The 19,165-nt window shown below is 46.6% G+C and overlaps 1 protein-coding gene across 1 annotated transcript; it reads left to right on the forward strand.

Annotated features, from left to right (window-relative positions):
* Nucleotides 1–12,912: 12,912 nt before the first annotated feature.
* On the forward strand, nt 12,913–13,851 carry LOC120399207 (putative olfactory receptor 52P1). Its single transcript, XM_039527239.1, has one exon. The coding sequence runs from the start codon at nt 12,913–12,915 to the stop codon at nt 13,849–13,851; it is 939 nt and encodes a 312-aa protein (XP_039383173.1).
* Nucleotides 13,852–19,165: the final 5,314 nt, after the last annotated feature.

Raw genomic sequence — 19,165 nt, forward strand, 5'->3', positions numbered from 1 at the left:
ACTGCACTCAGCCCTCAATGACCTAGATTGGCTAATTCCTAATTTTTGACATTGGTTTATGAACACCTTGGACAAATGGAGTAGCAGTGGAGAGTTTTGCCTATGGTTCACTGTCCTCATACTCAGGACAACCAAGTAGAGCAGTTTTGGGTTGAAGTTGTCAAACACATGGATGCCGCTGGGGACAAAGGCTTTATTGAATTTGGCTTGTTTGCTCTTTCATTGCTGTCCGTACCTTTTAGCAACACTGCCATTGAAATACTGTTTCTCAGATCAACTTAATAAAAACAAAACTGCACAATAAGATGCAAGAGGAACTTTTAGAAAACATTCTTCATGTTAGGGCATATATGCAATGCCACAAATTCTCTTGTGAACAGTTTGCACCAACAAAAGAAACGATTGCACTGGTCTCTGCCGATGTATGACCAGCACCAGGGGCGGCTCTAGGAATTTGGCTGCCCCAAGCAGGGTGGCGCGCTGTTGGGGCGCGCTGCCGGTCGCAGGTCCCGCGGCTGTGGGGGACCTCTTGCAGACGTGCCTGCGGGGTCCCGCGGCTCCGGTGGAGCATCCGCAAGCATGCCTGCGGGAGGTCCACCCGAGCCGCGGGACCAGCGGACCCTCCGCACTGATGCCTGCGGGAGGTCCGCTTGTTCCGCAGCTCCGCTGGACCTCCCGCAGGCATGACTGCGGAAGGTCCGCCAGAGCCGCCTGCCGCCCTCCCGGCAAAATGCCGCCCCAAGCGCGCGCTTGGCACGCTGGGGTCTGGAGCCGGCCCTGACCAGCACCAGAAGCATTCTACTTCTGTCAAAAGACAGTGAGGATGAAATGTTGCATTTCAGAGATTAACAGTAACATACTAATTCAACACAACATATGGAGGTTGACTACCATTATTAAATGCCATTAGAAATAAATACCATATTACTTTTGCTATTGTTTTTGTTCTACATACATTTTGGTTTCCTTTTGGGTTATTTTATCACCGTCACTCTGTGTTTCTGTTTGAAACATTTATCATTCCTCAATCAGGCTACAAACACCAGTAGGAGGGATTGAATTTGATTTTCATCTCAAAGCTTTGGTTCTAAAGTGGACCAACTCTTCTTGTGCCTTGTAGCTTTTAAAATAAATATCTAATTTGTATCAGGTATCTAACGAAAATTTTCACTTGTTACTTGCTGTATACAACAATGTGTTAATAAAAAAATGTGTAAAGCAGGATCGGGGTACTTTTAGGTTAGTTTTTAAGTGTTATTGTGCAATGAATGAAATAGAAATCTGGCATCCCCAGACAGAGCTCCAGAAAAACAGCACAGAGGACAGAGCTGGGCTGGAGGCAAAGCAGCAGCACTGAGGAAGAAGGCAGAGGTGGGGAGCAGAGGCAGACCAGGGCCAGGGGCAATGCGGGAGCCAGGGCAAATCCATAGCAGGAAGCTGTGGGGCCAGAGCCAGGACAGTGGATGCTGACCGTGGCACAAGTAACATGGCAGCTGAGAACTAAGAGCAGCTGTGAAGAGCAAGGTGAGGAGGCCACGTGCAGAGGGCCCAGTGCAGGGAGATGTTGCTCGGCAGGGGGGCTTTGAAGACTGAACTCAGAAGGGAGGACATGAACCCAATGGGATGGCGGATGCTGGGGAGAAGAGTCCTGCCACCTAGAGCCTAAGGGCGTGTGGCCACTGCCAGAATAGGTGTCTGACCTGTGGTATCACCTCAGCGCAGGCTGGAGTCTTTGGCATGAGCACCAGATAGGGGAGGGAGGCAGAGAAGGGACCATGGTCCTCACACATTTGAGAGTGCAGGGGCTTGATACTGGCTGCCAACTAGACACTGACCCATTCATAACTACCAGTTGAGCCTGATGATCTCGCTAGGTTTCTATCCACCATATAGTCCATTCATCCAATCCATACTTTTTTTACTTGTTGGCAAGTATACTGTGGGAGACAGTAACAAAAGCTTTGCTACAGTCGAGATATATCACATCCACAGCTTTCCACATATCCATAGAGCCAGTTATCTCATCATAGAAGTGAATCAGGTGGGTCAGGCATGACTTGCCCTTGGTGAATCCATGTTGACTATTCCTGATCACCTTCCTCTTCTCTAAGCTGCTCCATGATTTTTCCAGGGACTGAGGTGAGGCTGACTGGCCTGTAGTTCCCCAGATTCTCCTTCTTTCCCCCCTTTTTTAAAGATGGGGAGTATATTTGCCTTTTTCCAGTCATCTGGAACATTCCCTGATAGTTCTGAGCTTTCAGAGATAATGGCCAATGGCTCTGCAATCACATCAGTCAAGTCCCTCAGCATCCTTGGATTCATTAGATCCAGACTCACGGACTTGTGCATTTTCAGGTTTTCTAAATGGCCCATAACCTTTCTTTCACCACTGAAGGCTGCTCACCTCCTCACTATACTATACTGCACAGTGCAACAGTCTGGGAGCTGACTTTGTCTGTGAAGACTGAAGAAAAGAAACCATTGAATACTTCAGCTTTTTCCATATCACCTGTCATTAGGTTGCCTCCCCCATTCAGTAAGGGTCCCACACTTTCCCTGACCTTCTTTTTCTTTCTAACATGCCTGTAGAAACCCTTCTTGTTCCCCTAATGCGATGAGCAGAGGTGGGAGGGATTAGTAGGGTTATGCTGACTACTCTGGAAAGCAATGAATAAGGTAGGTTTTCCCCCACTCCAGCCATTAAAGCATTCAGGGGTTTGTATTGAGGTGGTTGCTGGGTTGGGGGTCTACGTTTTCAACCTAAGAAAAAAATGGGGACTTCTGAGGTATATCAGGGCCACTACAGGCAGGAAAGGAAAATAAACAGGCACCGGTGCTCCGGGTACCTCTTCCTCTTGAAAGAAAGTTGCAGGATCAAACTGTATAGTCCTTAATCAAGTAAAACTTCTATTCTCATCAGTGCCTCCGCTCACAGATACGAACATCAAAGTGTACAAGTGATAAGATGCTCAGTAACGATATATTTCATACTTAAATATCAGAGCCATCTTATCCAGGGCTACAATTCTTATACACATTGGCTCAGGGACAACATTTTCTGGCATATTCTGAATAGCGCTGATCATGCAGATGGCACACAGTGAATAATATAAATAATGACAATAATCAATTTTATGGACTCTGTGGGTGCAATTTCTGTTCTTTATTATGGAATTGGCTTGCATATAATTTGAGGCATAAACACATCTGATACTCATACAACACTTTCTCATTCCTTCCTTTTCAAGAATTCAAAACAAAAACCAATAAAATAAAATGGTTTTCAGTTAAAATCTAAAACTTCACAGCAGCCATTTCTCTACAACCCAGCCTGCGGCAGAACCTGCCATCTGTTGGGGGTGTTAAGAGTTTTCCTCTCATCCGACTCTCCTTTTCTCTCTTTCTTCATCTTTCCTTATTTTTCTGCTGCTTTTTCTGCTGCCAACCATGACATCCTTCCCAATTGCATGGGATCGCTTGCTGGAGTCTCAGGCCTGGTCTACACTAAGGGGGTGTGTGTCAAACTAAGGTACGCAAGTCCAGCTACATGAATAGCGTAGCTGAACTCGAACTACCTTAGTTCGAACTACTCACCCGTCCAGATGCCGCGGGATCGAAGTTTGTGGCTCCACCGCCGTTTGCAGTGGTGGAGTTCCGGAGTTGACGGGAGCGCGTCCAGAGTTCGAACTATTGCGTCTAGATTAGACGCGATAGTTCGAACTCCGAGAAGTCGAACTCTCCGCGTCAACCCGGCGGGTAAGTATAGACCTACCCTCAGAGAACTGGCCTTCTTGGTTTTGCCCCCATCTGTCAGAGTCCTCTTTTTGGAGCATGCAGAAGAGAGATAGGCTAGTCCAATGGATAGGGAGCTAGCCTTGAGTTCGGTGTCCTGCATGGACTTCCTCTATGACCTCCGGCCATTGCCTTAGCCACAGAAGGGTTTTTAGGCACCCAAAGATGTAGCTGGGCATCTAGTGGGATTTACAAAGCACCCAACCTCCTAGGCGCTTTTGAAAAGCCCACTAGGTGCCTAAATGCTTTTGAAAATATGGCTGCTAATCTCTCTGTGCCTCAGTGCCCCACCTGTACAATGGGGAAAACAGCACTGATCTAACTCACCGAGGGGCTGTGAGGGGAACTAGGTAAGACATCGTGAGGTTAGACATTGTGAGGTGTTTAGATGCTATGGTTAGAGGGCCAAATAAGTACCACAGGTACAGGGGAACTTTTCTATACCACTGCTAGCCCTTTCCTGGGCTTTGGCACCTTCTTTTCACCTATTTCCCTCATGTCTCCCTCTTTTTAAATGTAACCTTGGCTCAGAGGCCTTGGCTCTGTTTCTTCTTCCGACTTAACAGCATTCTCACCAAAAGCTGCTCACCAAAGGACTTCCAGATTGTTAATTAAATTCCCAGCCCTTTCTTCCCTTAATCACCCTGCCTCTCTTTGAAAACAAAACACTGACTCCCTGCTCCGGGGACACAAGCTGGGAGAAGCACCTCTGTGCAGAACTCACATTCCACACTAAGGTTGTGGAATTAAGAACTCCGCCTGGGAGCACAGCTCCTGTACGAAATGGTGCCCCTGGTCTAGACATCAGAGAATCCACATGGGAGTGTCCCAGGGGAGTGTGAGAAGTAACTGTGAGTCCTGCACTTGGTGGTGAAGGGACCTAGGTGAGCTGCATTTGGTCTGATTGTGTCACTGAAGGCCGTGTGGCTGGGACACCTGGGTCTCTCAGTCCAGGTGTGTGAAGTGTATGGGGTTAATCCTCCCTCGCTAGAACAGATCTCAGAGCTGCTGATCTTCTACCTGGACCTGGAAGCTGCCAATAGTGGAGACCTCCTCTTCCAGGCCTTACTGCCCCACCCTCATCTCCCTGACCTGGCAGCGGAGGGCCCCTCACCAGATGTCAATCCTAGCTGGTGTCAGTCTGAGACCTTCTGGACAATGGGTACCAGGACTGGGAGCACAACAGTGCTTCTCCTACAGCTGTGACCCCATTGTAGAGTAAGATAACTCTGCCCTTCTACCATGGAAAGAGATCATAGCTAGTGAGACAGTGCAGCCCTGCCGTGTACAGAGTTCATAGACAATGGCGATGATTAGTTGGTGGTTACCATTGTTTGTTGGTGGGAAAATGGGAAAAGTTTGTCTAGAGATGGGTTTATTTTGACGTTTGTACATGATCAGGAGGCTGTTTGCCTCGGAACATAGAGGGCAGGACACAGGGGAGTTGGTTTGTTCCTCAGACACTGAAGGACAGCAAACAAGGGACCCCCAGCCTTGTGATCTGGAAGGCCCTGGTAGCAAGAACAGAGTAAGGATTACGGTCACCCACAAAGAGCACGTTTTTACTATTGTGTATGTATGCTACAGTATCACTCAGTAAACAAGGTGTGTTTTATGGAGAGGGTCTCCTAGTCTCTTAACCAAAGCCCCTCAGTGCAGAACCCCACCCTAACCTGCAGGGTAACACCATGAAGTCACAAGACCTCATCAGACTTTCCCTGGCACTGGCCAAAACAGCTATCAATCGATCCAGGAAGATGACACTGAACAAGGAGTTTCCCTCCAAAAATATGAAGCCACCAAGCAGACTGATGCCATGGAGCAGACTGATGTGTGACAAGGCCTGGAAATGTTGCTACTAACAGTTTCACAGCAGGTACATTTAAAGACTTCAGGGATTTGTGTCTGAGAGAGCAATCCACGCACAGTGTTCTGCAATCAAATGCACGGGCACAAACCTTATCACCAAGGGCTGCTAAGCAGGATCATGGCCCCCAGGATGGAGTCAATGTTCCCTGTAAGCTGCCACCTGCACAACAGTCCATCAAGTGCCACACACTTGATTATTACAGCCGCGCCCATCCTCAGCAACAGCGACTTGTGTTTACCTTGGTAGATTCAGTCAGAGAAAGGGAGAGAGTGAAGAGAAAACCCTCTAACACAGGTGTCTGCTGATTGAAATTTGGTGGCTTAAGTAAGCCCCCAGGTAGTTCAGTTTGGGTGTGTGGCACCATCTGCTGTCAGGTTGGGTGATAACAGGGCCTGGAGAGGCTGAATCACCAGCAAAGTAGTGTGGAAAAGGGCCAGCCCGGCTGGGTGGTTAGAGGGGTGCAGCAGTTCCCATGGCTCCCAGACTGAACTCCTGGGCTGATAACTCATCACACTCATACCTTTCAGAGCCCAACAGGCACCTTTGATACAAGCATGGGGAAGAGACTGTATCCAGAACAAAAGATCAATATATAGCAATTGGTTGATTCCTTTACCCATGTTCCCACCCTGGCATGGTAAAACACCACAGTGAGTGGAGAAGGCCCATTGTACTAGTTCTCACACAGGATAGCATAACCCCGTTTCTGCATCGATTTCTGAAAGATCAACAGACTATAGAAATTTGATGATTACCCAATGCAGAGAGGAGATGAATTATTAGAAGAGTTTGAGCTTCCAGATATACATTCACTTTAGACCTCACAAACAGATATTGTCAAATAGCTTAGAGACCAGAATCCTGGGAGAAGAGAGCCTTTTCCATGTCCTACAGCTAGCATCTATTAAAGATCGCTTCATTTTGCCTTCACAGAGTGGTGCTGACTTTTCAGCCAATAATGCACTGTATATTACAATTGCATGGGCAGTATGCAGCTGTATGCTTCTACGATCAATTGAAAAGGCTTTTGGTCCTATATCTTGTGGCAGCATTCCCACACACAGTGCAGATGGCGGTACATTACACACAGGGGAAAAAAAATAAACGTCAATTGCTAGGCTGAAAAACAGACTGTAAGACTCAGTTTGCCCTGGCAATCTTGAGCCCCTGATATCGGCAAACCATTTCTTTACTCCCAGGGGAGGCTCTCAAGCTGAAGTTCTCCAGGGTCTATTTTCTGCTCATCCTACTGCTCACGGAGCCAAGGGAATTGTCTGGGAGTCCTGGCCAATCTGAGAGTCTGCAGGGACTGTACAGGGGAAACATAAAAATCGCTGCCCAGCGTGGCGAGCATCAGACATGTGAGATTCATACCTTCATTCTTAAGGCTCTTCCTTCCTGTTGCTGTAAGGAGATTTCTTCTCTCTTCTAAGCAGGATTTTGGTGAGTTGTCTGTTTCTGCATTAAAGTTAGTGCTGAGGGCTCAGGGAAAGGTTCCAGGGTTCAACTCAAGAACAATCTGGGCAGGAATTCAGCAGCACGGTAACTTGAACTGTTTAAGTATTGTCAGAAACACCAAGGGATTCACTTGGTAAAATTGGAACTACAAATGTATTAGACATAGTTTAGACAAATATTAATTTTTATAATCAGTTCCTTGTCTTTTACTGTGTCGTTCTAGCCGTCTCAGTAGTTTTTTAATTTTTTTTTCTCTTTTTGGTGTGTGTGTGTGGTTTTTCCTCTGGTTTGCTCATGTTTTCCGATTCATCAACTTCACTGGCCTCTGAAGAAGTGAAGCCAGAACCTCTGCAGCAGATATCTGTTACCAGAGGGTTCACAACAAAAATGGATCACACACTGGCCAGATTCTGTTCTCACATTCTGCCTATAGTGGGTCACTCCAGAATGAAACTGGCCTCCCTGAGAGCAAATTCAAAACCCATGTGTTTGGAATCCCCCATCTTTCATGCTTGGTCCCAGAACGCCACATAAACTGGGAGTTTCCTTGGAACTCTTTCTGAGCACAACAAAATAATGCCTCTGTAGCAGGACCCACTGAGATCTATGGCACTCTCCCAACACAGCCACTCTAAATCCACATGTAGGGACCTAAATAAATGGCCTGATTTACTCCAACCACAAGCCGCCAGTGATTTCAACTGGAGTCCTCCTGTGGCCTTTAAGGATGGGTGAGTTCATTTGGACCCAAAATAACAACTGACAAGAGTCTCGCTGAAATCTCACACTCACAGACTTACAGGTTCAGAACAATCAGGATAACGATTTTGTGTGTAGGGAGAGGGATCTTTTCTTTTTGTGCCCCAGCATCTTCGGTTCTGAATGGGATGAGAATCATGAAAATAAAAGCAAGTTTCTGGCTTAAGGAAACCAGGCGGAGGCCCCAGAACGCACAGTGTGTGGTGGTGGTAGGGAGAATGTGCGGGTGGATGTGCTGTATCTAGATCACAGTGGCGGGGGTCCTGAAAACAGACGAAATAGGGAACCGACATTCTGCCCAATTCACAGACCAGCAAGGTGTATTGAGGCCTCCTGGGGCAGAGGGGTGTCTCAGATAATAATGGAATGTGGACCACACTGTAGCAGATTGTCTCTGACACCATCCCCCATATGGGCCATCCCTCCTGCTGTGAGCACCCCCTCTACAGCCTCCTGGTAATGTCAGCAATTGCCAAGATGGAAAAGCAGCCTCAGGAAGGGGTGTCTGGGTTTCTAACAGGCTGCAATACAATAAAGCTTTGGGTCTTTTGAGGAAGAGTTATACGTGCTGGTTCTTTTTAGTCTCCATGTCCTCTCTCCCTCCCGCCGGGTCTGTCCCTCTCTCCTTCCCTGCACAGGCTGGGCCCCTGCTGTTGGGGTTCCCTTCACCCCTGGAGCGCAGCTCAGACAGATCTCCCCTTCTGGCCCGTGCAGGCAGACGGTGAGTTTAACCCAGCCAGATGATGTATTTCTGTGAGCTGTCGCTGTGGGGTCTGGCGCCTGGTTTCTGTCCTGGGTGAGTGGTATCACTGGGTGGCAGTAGTGTGAGTTGTGAGGATGGGGGATATAAATGGAGAGGCAGGGAACGGTCAGTGTTGTGGGGCAGGCAGGGGTGTACAAGGGCAGGTGGGGAGCGCTGGGGGTTGTGGGGCAGGCAGGGGCTGTACACAGATAGGCAAGCAAATGGGGGATGGGAGCAGGCTGTACTCAGACAGGCGGGAAGTAATTGGGTTGTGGGGTAGGCAGAGGGTGTTCATGTACAGGTGAGCAAACGCTGGGGGTTATGGGAGTGGGGTGGGCTGTGGGGCAGGCAGGGGTTACATGGCCAGGTGGACAGTACTGCTTCGGGTGGGGACAGTACTGCTTTGGGTATGTGCAAAGCACCGGTTCACGTGGGGCCTGGGAGCAGGGAGTACATGGACAGGTGAGCAAACGCTGGGTGTTGTGGGGGTGGTGAGCGACATTCACATGGTCAGGCAGCCAGCGCTGTTCAAACTGAATTTTCCTTTGTGATTGTTGGTCCAAGGCCAGCACCGGGACCTTTCCTGGCCTTGAATGTGTGTGTGTGGGTCTCAGGGTCTCTCTTCCCTCACAAGCCACAGAGCTGCAGCCTGGGTGTCACAACCTTTACGCAGTTTTGTTTCCAATTGTTGTTGTTGTTACGTAACTTGAGGCATCTCACCGGTGAAAAGAACCATTGATCTTTGCTTCTCAGATGGTTCAATTTCCCATTATACTCTGACCCCCTGTCCATACTCTCCTTCCCAATCCCAGGGTGCCCTGATTCCAACAGCACGCTGGGCGCTGGTGTCTGCTTCATGCTCCCCGTCATCCCTGGCTCCCACAACCTTTGAACTGCTCTATGCCCACCACAGCTCTTCCTCTGTAGGGGGTGAGGTGCCTCCCATCACACCTGCTGCCTTGGCTGGGGGGTAATCAGTGACTGTGTCTCACCAGTGAGATGCTCACAAACGAGTGGCAAATACCAGGGCACCTGTGTTCCTTTTCTTGTTGCACTCATAGACGTGGCATGAAGCTTGAGGGATTGCTGCACAGGAACAACTCGCAAGCCGAGAAGTTTTCACATTATATCATGAGAGATGGAAACTCTGGGACATGTGAGGGCCGAGATAAACACAGCTGCCATGTGCAGGAGCCACTGGCAGATGCCTGAAACAATGGGCCACTGGGACCTAGATGCTAAACCCAGGATGCTCTGGGACCATTTCTAAGCCAGCTCTGTTAGCCGTTCATGGTGATGCTTGTACATTCATTCCTCAGTACAGAGATTTTATGGGCTCAGGTTATACTTTTTCTTACCTAAAATATTCATCCATGCAGTGTGTCATGGGATCCCTAAGCCTTGTGAAATACACACCTAGTGTCATGTTTCCAAGGCGCCTCACATAGGGCAAAATTTACCATGGTCATGAATAGAAAAAAAGACTTCAGTAAGCTCAGGCTTGAGCGTACAGGCAAAATGCCTCCAGCTGCCTCCTGAGGACATGTTTGTAGATTCCAGCACCAATGCCGTTGCGATCATGTAGTCTGACCTCCCGCATAGCACATGCCAGAGGCCTGCCTGGAAATAATTTGTGTTTGAACTAGAGAAGGTCTTTTAGAGCAGCAGTTCTCTCCAAGGGTACAGGTACCCCTAGGCGTGCAGAAAGGCTTTCTGGGGGGTATGTCAACTCCTCTAGATAGTTGCCTAATTTTACAACAGGCTGAATGAAAAGTAGTAGCAAAGTCAGTACAAATAAAATTTTCCTACAGACTTATTTATACTGCTTTATATACTATACACCAAAATGTAAGTAAAATATTTGTATTCCAATTTATTTACTTTAAAAGTACATGGTAAAAATTAGAAAGTCAGCAATTTTTCAGTAATAGCGTGCTGTGTCACTTGAGTATTTTTATGTCTGATTTTGTAAGCGAGTAGTTTTTAAGTGAGGTGAAACTTGGGGTGTGCAAAACAAATCAGATTCCTGAAAGGGATCCAGTAGTCTGGAAATGCTGAGACCCATTGTTGGAGAGAGACGTCCAATCTTGGTTTAAAAATTATTCCATTGGTTAATTACTCTCAGCATTTGATAAGTGTTCCCTTATTTCCAGTCAGAATGTGTCTAACTTCAACTTCCAGCCATTGGATTGTGTTAGACCTTCCTTTGCTAGACTGAAGAGCTCACATTAAATATTTGTTCCCCATGTAGGTACTTAAAGACTGTGACCAAGTCTCCCCTTAATACTATAAGACAGGGTTTTATTCTTTACTTATTCTGGTAGCTCGTCTCTCCACCCTTCTTGAATATACAGGATTCCAGTAGCAGGCTCACTAGCACCAAATACAAAGGTAAAATAACCTCTCTGCTTCTTCTTGAGATTCCCCCAGTTATCATCCCAGTATTGCATAAGCTATATTGGCCAAATGGTAAAAGTGAGAGTCTCATTGGTTAGCTAATTATCGCTTCACACCTCCAAATCTTGTTCAGAGTCATTGCGCTTCCCTTGATTGAGACCAGCATTGTTATCTCTCAGGCAAAGCTGGATGCCTGCAAGAAAGTGTCTCATCAAAAGAAAAAGAGGAAGTAACAGAGGTGCAGGCCTGTAACCTTAAATAGCAAAACCCTTGTGCTCTTCATGTCACTTCTGATGAGCACAAAGTCATTGCACAGCAGGATAATGTCTGTTTCCATGAGGGAAACTTGGCTCCTTTCCAACATTGGAATTGCATCGTGGATCAGACCTATGGTCCATCTCGTTCAGTGTCCTCTCTCTGACAGTGACAGCTCCCGGTGCTGCAAAAAAGGTGTAAGAAACCCAGCAGTGGGTACATGAGGGGATGAACTGACCATAATGAGAGTATCCCCATAATGTCTAACAGCTAGAGACTGGCTTGTGCCCTGAAACACATGGGCGTATGGCAGTGTTTCCCAAACCTGGGACACCCCTTTGTAGGGAAAGCCCCTGGTGGGCCAGGCTGGTTTGTTTACCTGCCCCGTCCGCAGGTCCAGCCGATCGCGGCTTCCACTGGCTGCAGTTCGCTGCTCCAGGACAATGGGAGCTGCAGGAAGCAGCAGCCAGTACAACCCTCAGCCCACGCTGCTTCCAGCAGTGCCCATTGGCCTGGAGCAGGGAACTGCGGCCACTGGGAACCATGATCGGCCGGACCTGCCGACATGGCAGGTAAACAAACTGGCCTGGCATGCCAGGGGCTTTCCCTACACAAGCGGCAATTCCAAGTTTGGGAAATACTGTCCTATGGGCTTTCCAAAATACTTATTGAGCTGTAACTATGGTAACTAGTTAGTCTCACTATCCATATAAATATCCAAACATTTCCTGATTCTTGCTTAGCTCATGGTCTCAGCTACCTTTTGTGGCAAGGAGTTCCGCAGTTTACTTAGGCATCAAGTGAGGAAAGAATTCTTTTTTTCTCTGTTTTGAATTTGCCACTTTTCAGTTTAATTGAATGTTCTCTTGATCTTGTGTTATCAGACAGGCAGAACACATTCTCGATCTATGCTTTACCAGTTAGCCCTCTGAAACCTCTCTATCTGTCAGTAATTTGTAAAATTTTCTCATGTCCCCTCCTATTCATCTACTTAGTAAAGTAACAATCCCAGTCTCATCAATCTCTCTCTATATGAGAGTTTCCCCAGGCAATTGATCATTCTCGTTGCCCTTCCGTGAACCCCTCTCGCTCTGCAGTACCCTGTGCGAGAAGGGTGCCCAGTAGTGCACAGAGGAGTCCAGAAGAGTCCAGAGTCCAGATCATTGAATGACTGATCTCATGGCATTGTATTTGCTGTATGATTCCTCATCCCACTCCTCCTGGATCCCAATATTTTCTTTGTGTCCTCTGTGTTTGCACTGTATGTAGGACTTCCCAAAGCCCAGATCCCTGTACTGAATTCATACAGTTAAATTAGAACCTCATAAGATGTTTGAGGAATATACATTTTCCCCTCCAATTCACTCCAGTTATTAACATCCAAGTTTATATGCCATCATGCCACCCATTCACCTGTCTTGGTAAGCTCCTTCTGAGGGCTTCTCTGCACTTGAGTACGACCTAAATAATCTGGTGCCTTCTGTAAATGTTCCCATCTCACTGCTCACCCCCCTTTCTAGATTGTTAGTAGCTATAAAATTGCTATTTCTTATAATCTGTGTAAACCCCCTTGCTTTGCTTCTCTCCCTTCACAGGCACCTTGAACATTTCTGAGCCCGATCGAAGCATCAACTACCTCATGGCAGCTTTCAACCTCACCACCTTTGACCCTTCACCATTTATCCTAATGGGCATCCCTGGCCTGGAAGCTGCCCATCTCTGGATTTCCATCCCTTTCTCTACGTTCTACATTATCAGCTTGTTTGGAAATTTCATGCTACTGTTTGTTGTAGGCAAAGAGCAGACCCTGCACAAGCCGATGTACCTGCTGATCTGCATGCTGGCGCTCACAGACATCGGCATGTCTACCTCCGTCATGCCAAAGGCACTGTGTATATTATGGTTCAATTTCAAAGGCATTACCGTGGGTGGCTGCCTCACCCAGATGTTCTTTATTCACGCAGTTTCTGTTATGCAGTCAGCCGTCCTTGTGACAATGGCCTTCGATCGCTACGTTGCCATTTGTAACCCTCTGAGATACGCCACAATTCTCACCAACGTACGAATAGCTAAGCTAGGGCTTGTGGGTTTGACACGAGCTGTTCTCTTTATTCTGCCCATGCCACTACTCGTGAGCAGGCTGCCATTCTGTGCCAACCGCATTATCCCTCACACATATTGCGAGCACATGGCTGTGGCAAAGATGTCGTGTGGAGACTTCACAGTCAACAGGACGTACGGCTTGGTGGTAGCATTTGTGGTCATTGGGTTTGACCTGACACTCATTGCCCTGTCCTACAGTCTGATCATCAGGGCCGTCCTCAGAATCTCCTCCAAGCAAGCCCACCAGAAAGCCCTCAACACCTGCACATCCCACATCTGTGTGATGCTGATGTCTTATACTACCTGCCTCTTCACCTACCTTACACAGAGATTTGGTCAGGGAATTGCTTCCCATGTGCATGTCACCTTTGCTAACTTCTATCTCCTTGTCCCTCCCATGCTCAACCCTATCATTTATGGAGTCAAAACAAAAGAGCTTCGTGATAAAGTGGGCAAATACACCTGCAGAAGGTGATAGTCAAGGACCACTGACTTTAAGGCTGTGTGAAAAGAGGGGGAAAGAAAATCTCCTCAGTAATCAAGAGTGCTCTGTCCACTTTCACTGAGCTCAGCATTGTGGACGTTCAGATTTTGAGAAGCTTCTCACATCTATCATCTTATCACTCCATCATGAAGCACTGCTCTCTCTGATGCCGAGTTCCCTCTCTCTGACCATCACCTGATCTCTTTCAGTGTCACCCATCACCCCTAAATGCTAAACACCCTATCAATCGGCCTTTCTTTGACTACCAGACCACCAGAAGATACTGCACTTTTCTGACAGAAGGTGGGTTTCCATTAGTTCCTGTGAGAACAGGGTTCTTAATCAGTTTGACAAACTGAAGCTACACTTTTACATAGTTAAAGACAAAGAAAGAAACTACAGTGCTGAACAGCAATCCAGTGAACAAAATTTACCTGATTTTTCTACTTTTCATTCTTCTGTAATCCTGGAGAATAAACCAAATGTTTCAGTTGGAAAGTGCAAAGATAGTAAAGTTGCTGCAGGAATTGAGGCTAGAGCTTGTTGGTTAGAGATGTGAAACTGTGTGTTTTTGAGAACCAGACTGATGTGTTAAACTATGATATCAACTTTGTTTCACGTTACTTACCACTTTGCAAGGCCAATTTTAGGCTTTCTTTCAGCTAGACCTTTCAAAACACACCCTAACCATTCCCATTAAAAAAAATAGGTAATAATTAGAGATATACCAATCTCCTAGAACTGGAAGGAGCCTTGAAAGGTCATTGAGTCCAGCCCCTGCCTTCACTAGCAGGACCAATTTTTGCCCCATACCCCTAAGTGGCCTCCTCAAGAATTAAACTGACAACCCTGGGTTTAGCAGGCTATCCCTCCCCCTACTGGGCTATCCCTCCCATTGTTGAAGATATCAAGAGTAGGTGTCAAATTTTCATGTTGGAGTTTGTGAAACAGGTGAAACAGAGATTATCACCAAACATCCAGGTGATTGAATCACTTCCAGCACTAAGTCCTTCTGCTGCACACAGCCCGGCACGAGCTAGATTGGTTAATATCTCATATTTGCCATTGGATTGTGAACACCTTGGACAATTGGAGTAGCAGTAGAGAGTTTTGGCTATGGTTCGCCGTCCTCATACTCAGGACAACCAAGTTGAGCAGTTTTGGGTTAAAGTTGTCAGACACATGGATGCCGCTGGGGACAAAGACTTTAATGAACTTGGCTTGTTTGCTCTTTTGTTGCTGTCCCTACCTTTTTGCAACACTGCAGTTCAAAGACTGTTTCTCAGATGAACTTAATAAAAACAAAACTGCACAATAAGATGCAAGAGGAACTCTTAGAAAACATTCTTCATGTTTGGGCCTATATGCAACGAGACAAGTTCTCTTGTGAACAGTTTGCACCAACAAAAGAAACAATTGCACTAGTCTCTGCTGATGTAGGACCAGCACCAGAAGCATTCTATTTCCAACGAAGACAGCAAGGAAGAAATGTTTCATTTTTGAGACTAACAGTAACATACTAATTCCACACAATGTATGGAGATTGACTACCATTATTGAATGCCATTAGAAATAACTACCATATTAATTTTACTATTGTTTTTGTTCTACATACATTTTGGTTTCCTTTTGGGTTATTTTATCACCATCACTCTGTGTTTCTGTTTGAAACATTTACCATTCCTCAGTCAGGCTACTAATACCAGTAGGGGGGATTGAATTTGATTTTCATCTCATACCTTTGTTCCTAAGGTGGACAAACTCATTATGCCTTGTAGCTTTTTTTTTCAATACTAAATATTTAATTTGTACTAGGTATCTAATGAAAATTTTCATTTGCTACTCAATGTACACACCAATGTGTTGTTAAAAAAAAAGCTTTGTTACCCCCCCTCCGTCACATCAGCACCCAGCCAGAATGGGGTGGAAAGTCAGGGTTGGTGGTGGCCAATGGCATCCCATCCAGGGCCGGCTCTAACATTTTTGCCACCCTAAGCAAAAAAAAAAGAGCCCAGCAAGCGCCGCCCGACCCCATCCCGAGCGCCGCCCAAGTTCCCGCCCCACCCAGGGCCGCATCACGCCGCTCAAATCCCTGTCCCCCCGAGCATCGCGTCGCACTGCTCAAGGCCCTGCTCCCCCCGCGCTGCGTCGCGTCGGGCCGCCCAAGTCCCCGCCCCCCCAGCTCCGCCTGGCTAAACCAAACACAACAAAAACAAACCCCGATCGCTGCCCCCTCCCAAGGTGCCGCCCCAAGCATATGCTTGGTAGGCTGATGCCTGGAGCTGGCCCTGATGGCCGGATACCACACGGCCCCCTGGGACTAGGTGTCTGCTGAGCCAGCTGGCCTCAGGAGCTGGGTCACATCCAGCCCTGGGCAGCAGCCTCATTGTGATGGCCACATGCACACCCTACTCAGGGACTGTGAAAGAGTGTGATCCCATTGAGGAGATACAAGAGATCCTAATGAATCATCAGAGGGGTAGCCGTGTTAGTCTGGTTCTGTAGAAGCAGCAAAGAATCCTGTGGCACCTTACAGACTAACAGACGTTTTGCAGCATGAGCTTTCGTGGGTGAATACCCACTTCGTTGGATGCATGTAGTGGAAATTTCCAGGGGCAGGTGTATATATAAGCAAGCAAGAAGCAGGCTAGAGATAATGAGGTTAGTTCAGTCAAGGAGGATGAGGCCCTGTTCTAGCAATTGAGGTGTGAAAACTGCTTTTGTATTTGGCCAGCCATTCACAGCCTTTGTTTAATCCTGAGCTGATGGTGTCATCCGACGAAGTGGGTATTCACCCACCCATGAAAGTTCATGCTCCAATACATCTGTTAGTCTATAAGGTGCCACAGGACTCTTTGCTGCTTTTACAGATCCAGACTAACACGGCTACCCCTCTGATCCTATTTTAATGTATCTTCCGACTTTATTACTAACTCTTTAATACAACAATTGAAACAATTGTAGAAAAATCTAGGTTGCTTTCTACCACTTTTTTTGCTGTTCACCAAGCTTGGAGTAGATCATCTAACTTTTGGAAACATCCTACTAGGGCAAGGCCCCGTGAATTTATACTGTTACCCCACTACAACTAATAAACTAGAAACTGACTTTAACCAGAAGTGAAACTGACACTTTCACATCACTTTCATGGTATTGCCAACCCCAGAGATTCAAAAATCAGGAATCAGGCTCACCAAAATTCATGAGATTATGTAAAAATAATAGATTTGGTGATCTTTTTATTCGCCATCTGCTTTTTAAGCTTTGAGAGTGCTCTGCGGTCACATTTTGAAGCTTCCTCCACAGCCATGAGGGCTAGAAACTTCATTTTCTTTAAGACCTCCATGACTTCAGACCAGTGCCAGACGTTCTATACAAAATGGGGAGGTGGCAGGAGTCCGCCCTCCCACCCACCATGTTGCCTCTGGTCTAGACATCAGAGAAGCCATATGGAAGAGTCCCAGGGGAGTGTGAGAAGTAACTGTGGGTCCTGCATTTGGAGGTGAAGGGACCTAGGTAAGCTGTGTTTTGTCTGATTGTGTCACTGAGGGGCGTGCGGCTGGATCTCAAGAAAAGACCTACGATTTCGGTAAACCATACAGAGCATGTTTTTACTATTGTGTATGTCTGCTTAAGTATCACTCAGTAAATGGCGTGTGTTTTCTGGATAGGGTCTCCTAGTCTCTAAATCAAATCCCCTTGGTGCAGAACCCCACCCTTACCAGCAGGGTAACACCATGAAGTCACAAGCCCTCATCAGGCTCTCCCTGGCACTGGCCAAAACAGCCATTAATTGACCCAGGAGGGTGACATTACATAAGAAGTTTCCCTGCAACTATGGGGGGGGGGTCTGTTTCTGTTCCTTAGCTATCTTACACACCTGGGCAGTGTTCCTCTGGACAGTCTCACTGACTCCTTGAATGCCTTTTTTAGTACAGACAGATCGATACAGCAGTGTCCCTGTCATAAATATACAGCTAAGGGTAGCATAAAATCCCTCCTGAGCAACTGTACTGAATCCTTACCTATAAGAGGTTAAGAAGCTCAAATAACCTGGTTGGCAACTGACCAAAAGGACCAACAAGGAAAGAAGATATTTTTAAATCTCGGGGTGTGTGTGTGTCTGTTTGTGTGTGTGTGTGTTTGTGCTCTCTTTGTTGTTCCCTCTCTGGATGGAGAGAAAGACCAGGCAGGAAAAAACGTCTCCTGAAAACATACCTAAAATGAGCATCTAAGCTTACAAATATTGTAAGTAAGGGCAAGGAAATGTGTTAGATTATCTTTTGTTTTAGCTTGTAAATTTTCCCTATGCCAAGAGGGAATTTTATTCCTGTTTTTTTGTAACTTTGAAGCTGAGCCTAGAGGGGAATCCTCTGTGATTTAAATCTTTTTATTACCCTGTAAAATTACCTTCCATCCTGATTTTGCAGGTGTGATTCTTTTTCTTTTTCTTTAAAAACCTGATTGATTTTCAGTGTCCTACAGACAAAGGGTCTGGTCGGTACTCACATTATTCTCAAACCTCCTCAGGAAAGGGGGTGTAGGGGCCTGGGGGAATATTTTAGGGGAACTAGGGACTGCAAGTGACCCTTTTCCTCAATTTTTGTGTAAATCACTTGGTGGTGGCAGCAATACTGTCCAAGGACAAGGAAAGGAACCCTGACAGTCCCCATTCTGCTTCCAAGCTTAAACCTTTCGCACACATGCTCGTTTCTGTTTCCCCGTTTTGTCCCTGTCAAGGCTGTTTCCTCACTTGGACACTTTTGAGTGCAGAAGGCGGGGGCCCGCAAAAGACCTTAAAAGTACTTGCCACCTATGACTTGCATTAAAACTCCCCAAAGTTACAGATTCCCTGGCCTTGGACTGTTATTGCTGCCACCACCCAAAAAGCAAAAACCTCCTTGAGAACCCAGGAAATTGCATTTGGGAATTCCTTCCTGTGAGGTGCCCTCAAGCTCTTTTCACCTTCCCATCTCTGGAGAGATCTTGAAAAAAAAGTTCTGTTGATACCAACTGAGAAATGTGGAATTTTATTTCCTCTCAGTCATTTGGCTGAGCAGTCTTAGACACGTGCACACAGAACCTCAACCTTCTAGGACACAGGGATCAGATCATGTTCTTAAAAGAGTGATTTGCTTGGTTGCTAGGTGTTATAGCGGAATTACAAAAAAAGTTTTAAAGCACAGAGAGTTGCTTCCTTGGGATTCAGCTTGTAAATTTACTGTACAAGTGGGAAGTTACATGTGCTCAGCACAGAGAATCCAACTAACTCAAAATAAAGAAATAACCTGATCACAATCCAGAT

The sequence above is a fragment of the Mauremys reevesii genome, linkage group 1 (genome assembly GCF_016161935.1).
Source record: "Mauremys reevesii isolate NIE-2019 linkage group 1, ASM1616193v1, whole genome shotgun sequence".
Classification (NCBI taxonomy): Eukaryota; Metazoa; Chordata; order Testudines; family Geoemydidae; genus Mauremys; species Mauremys reevesii.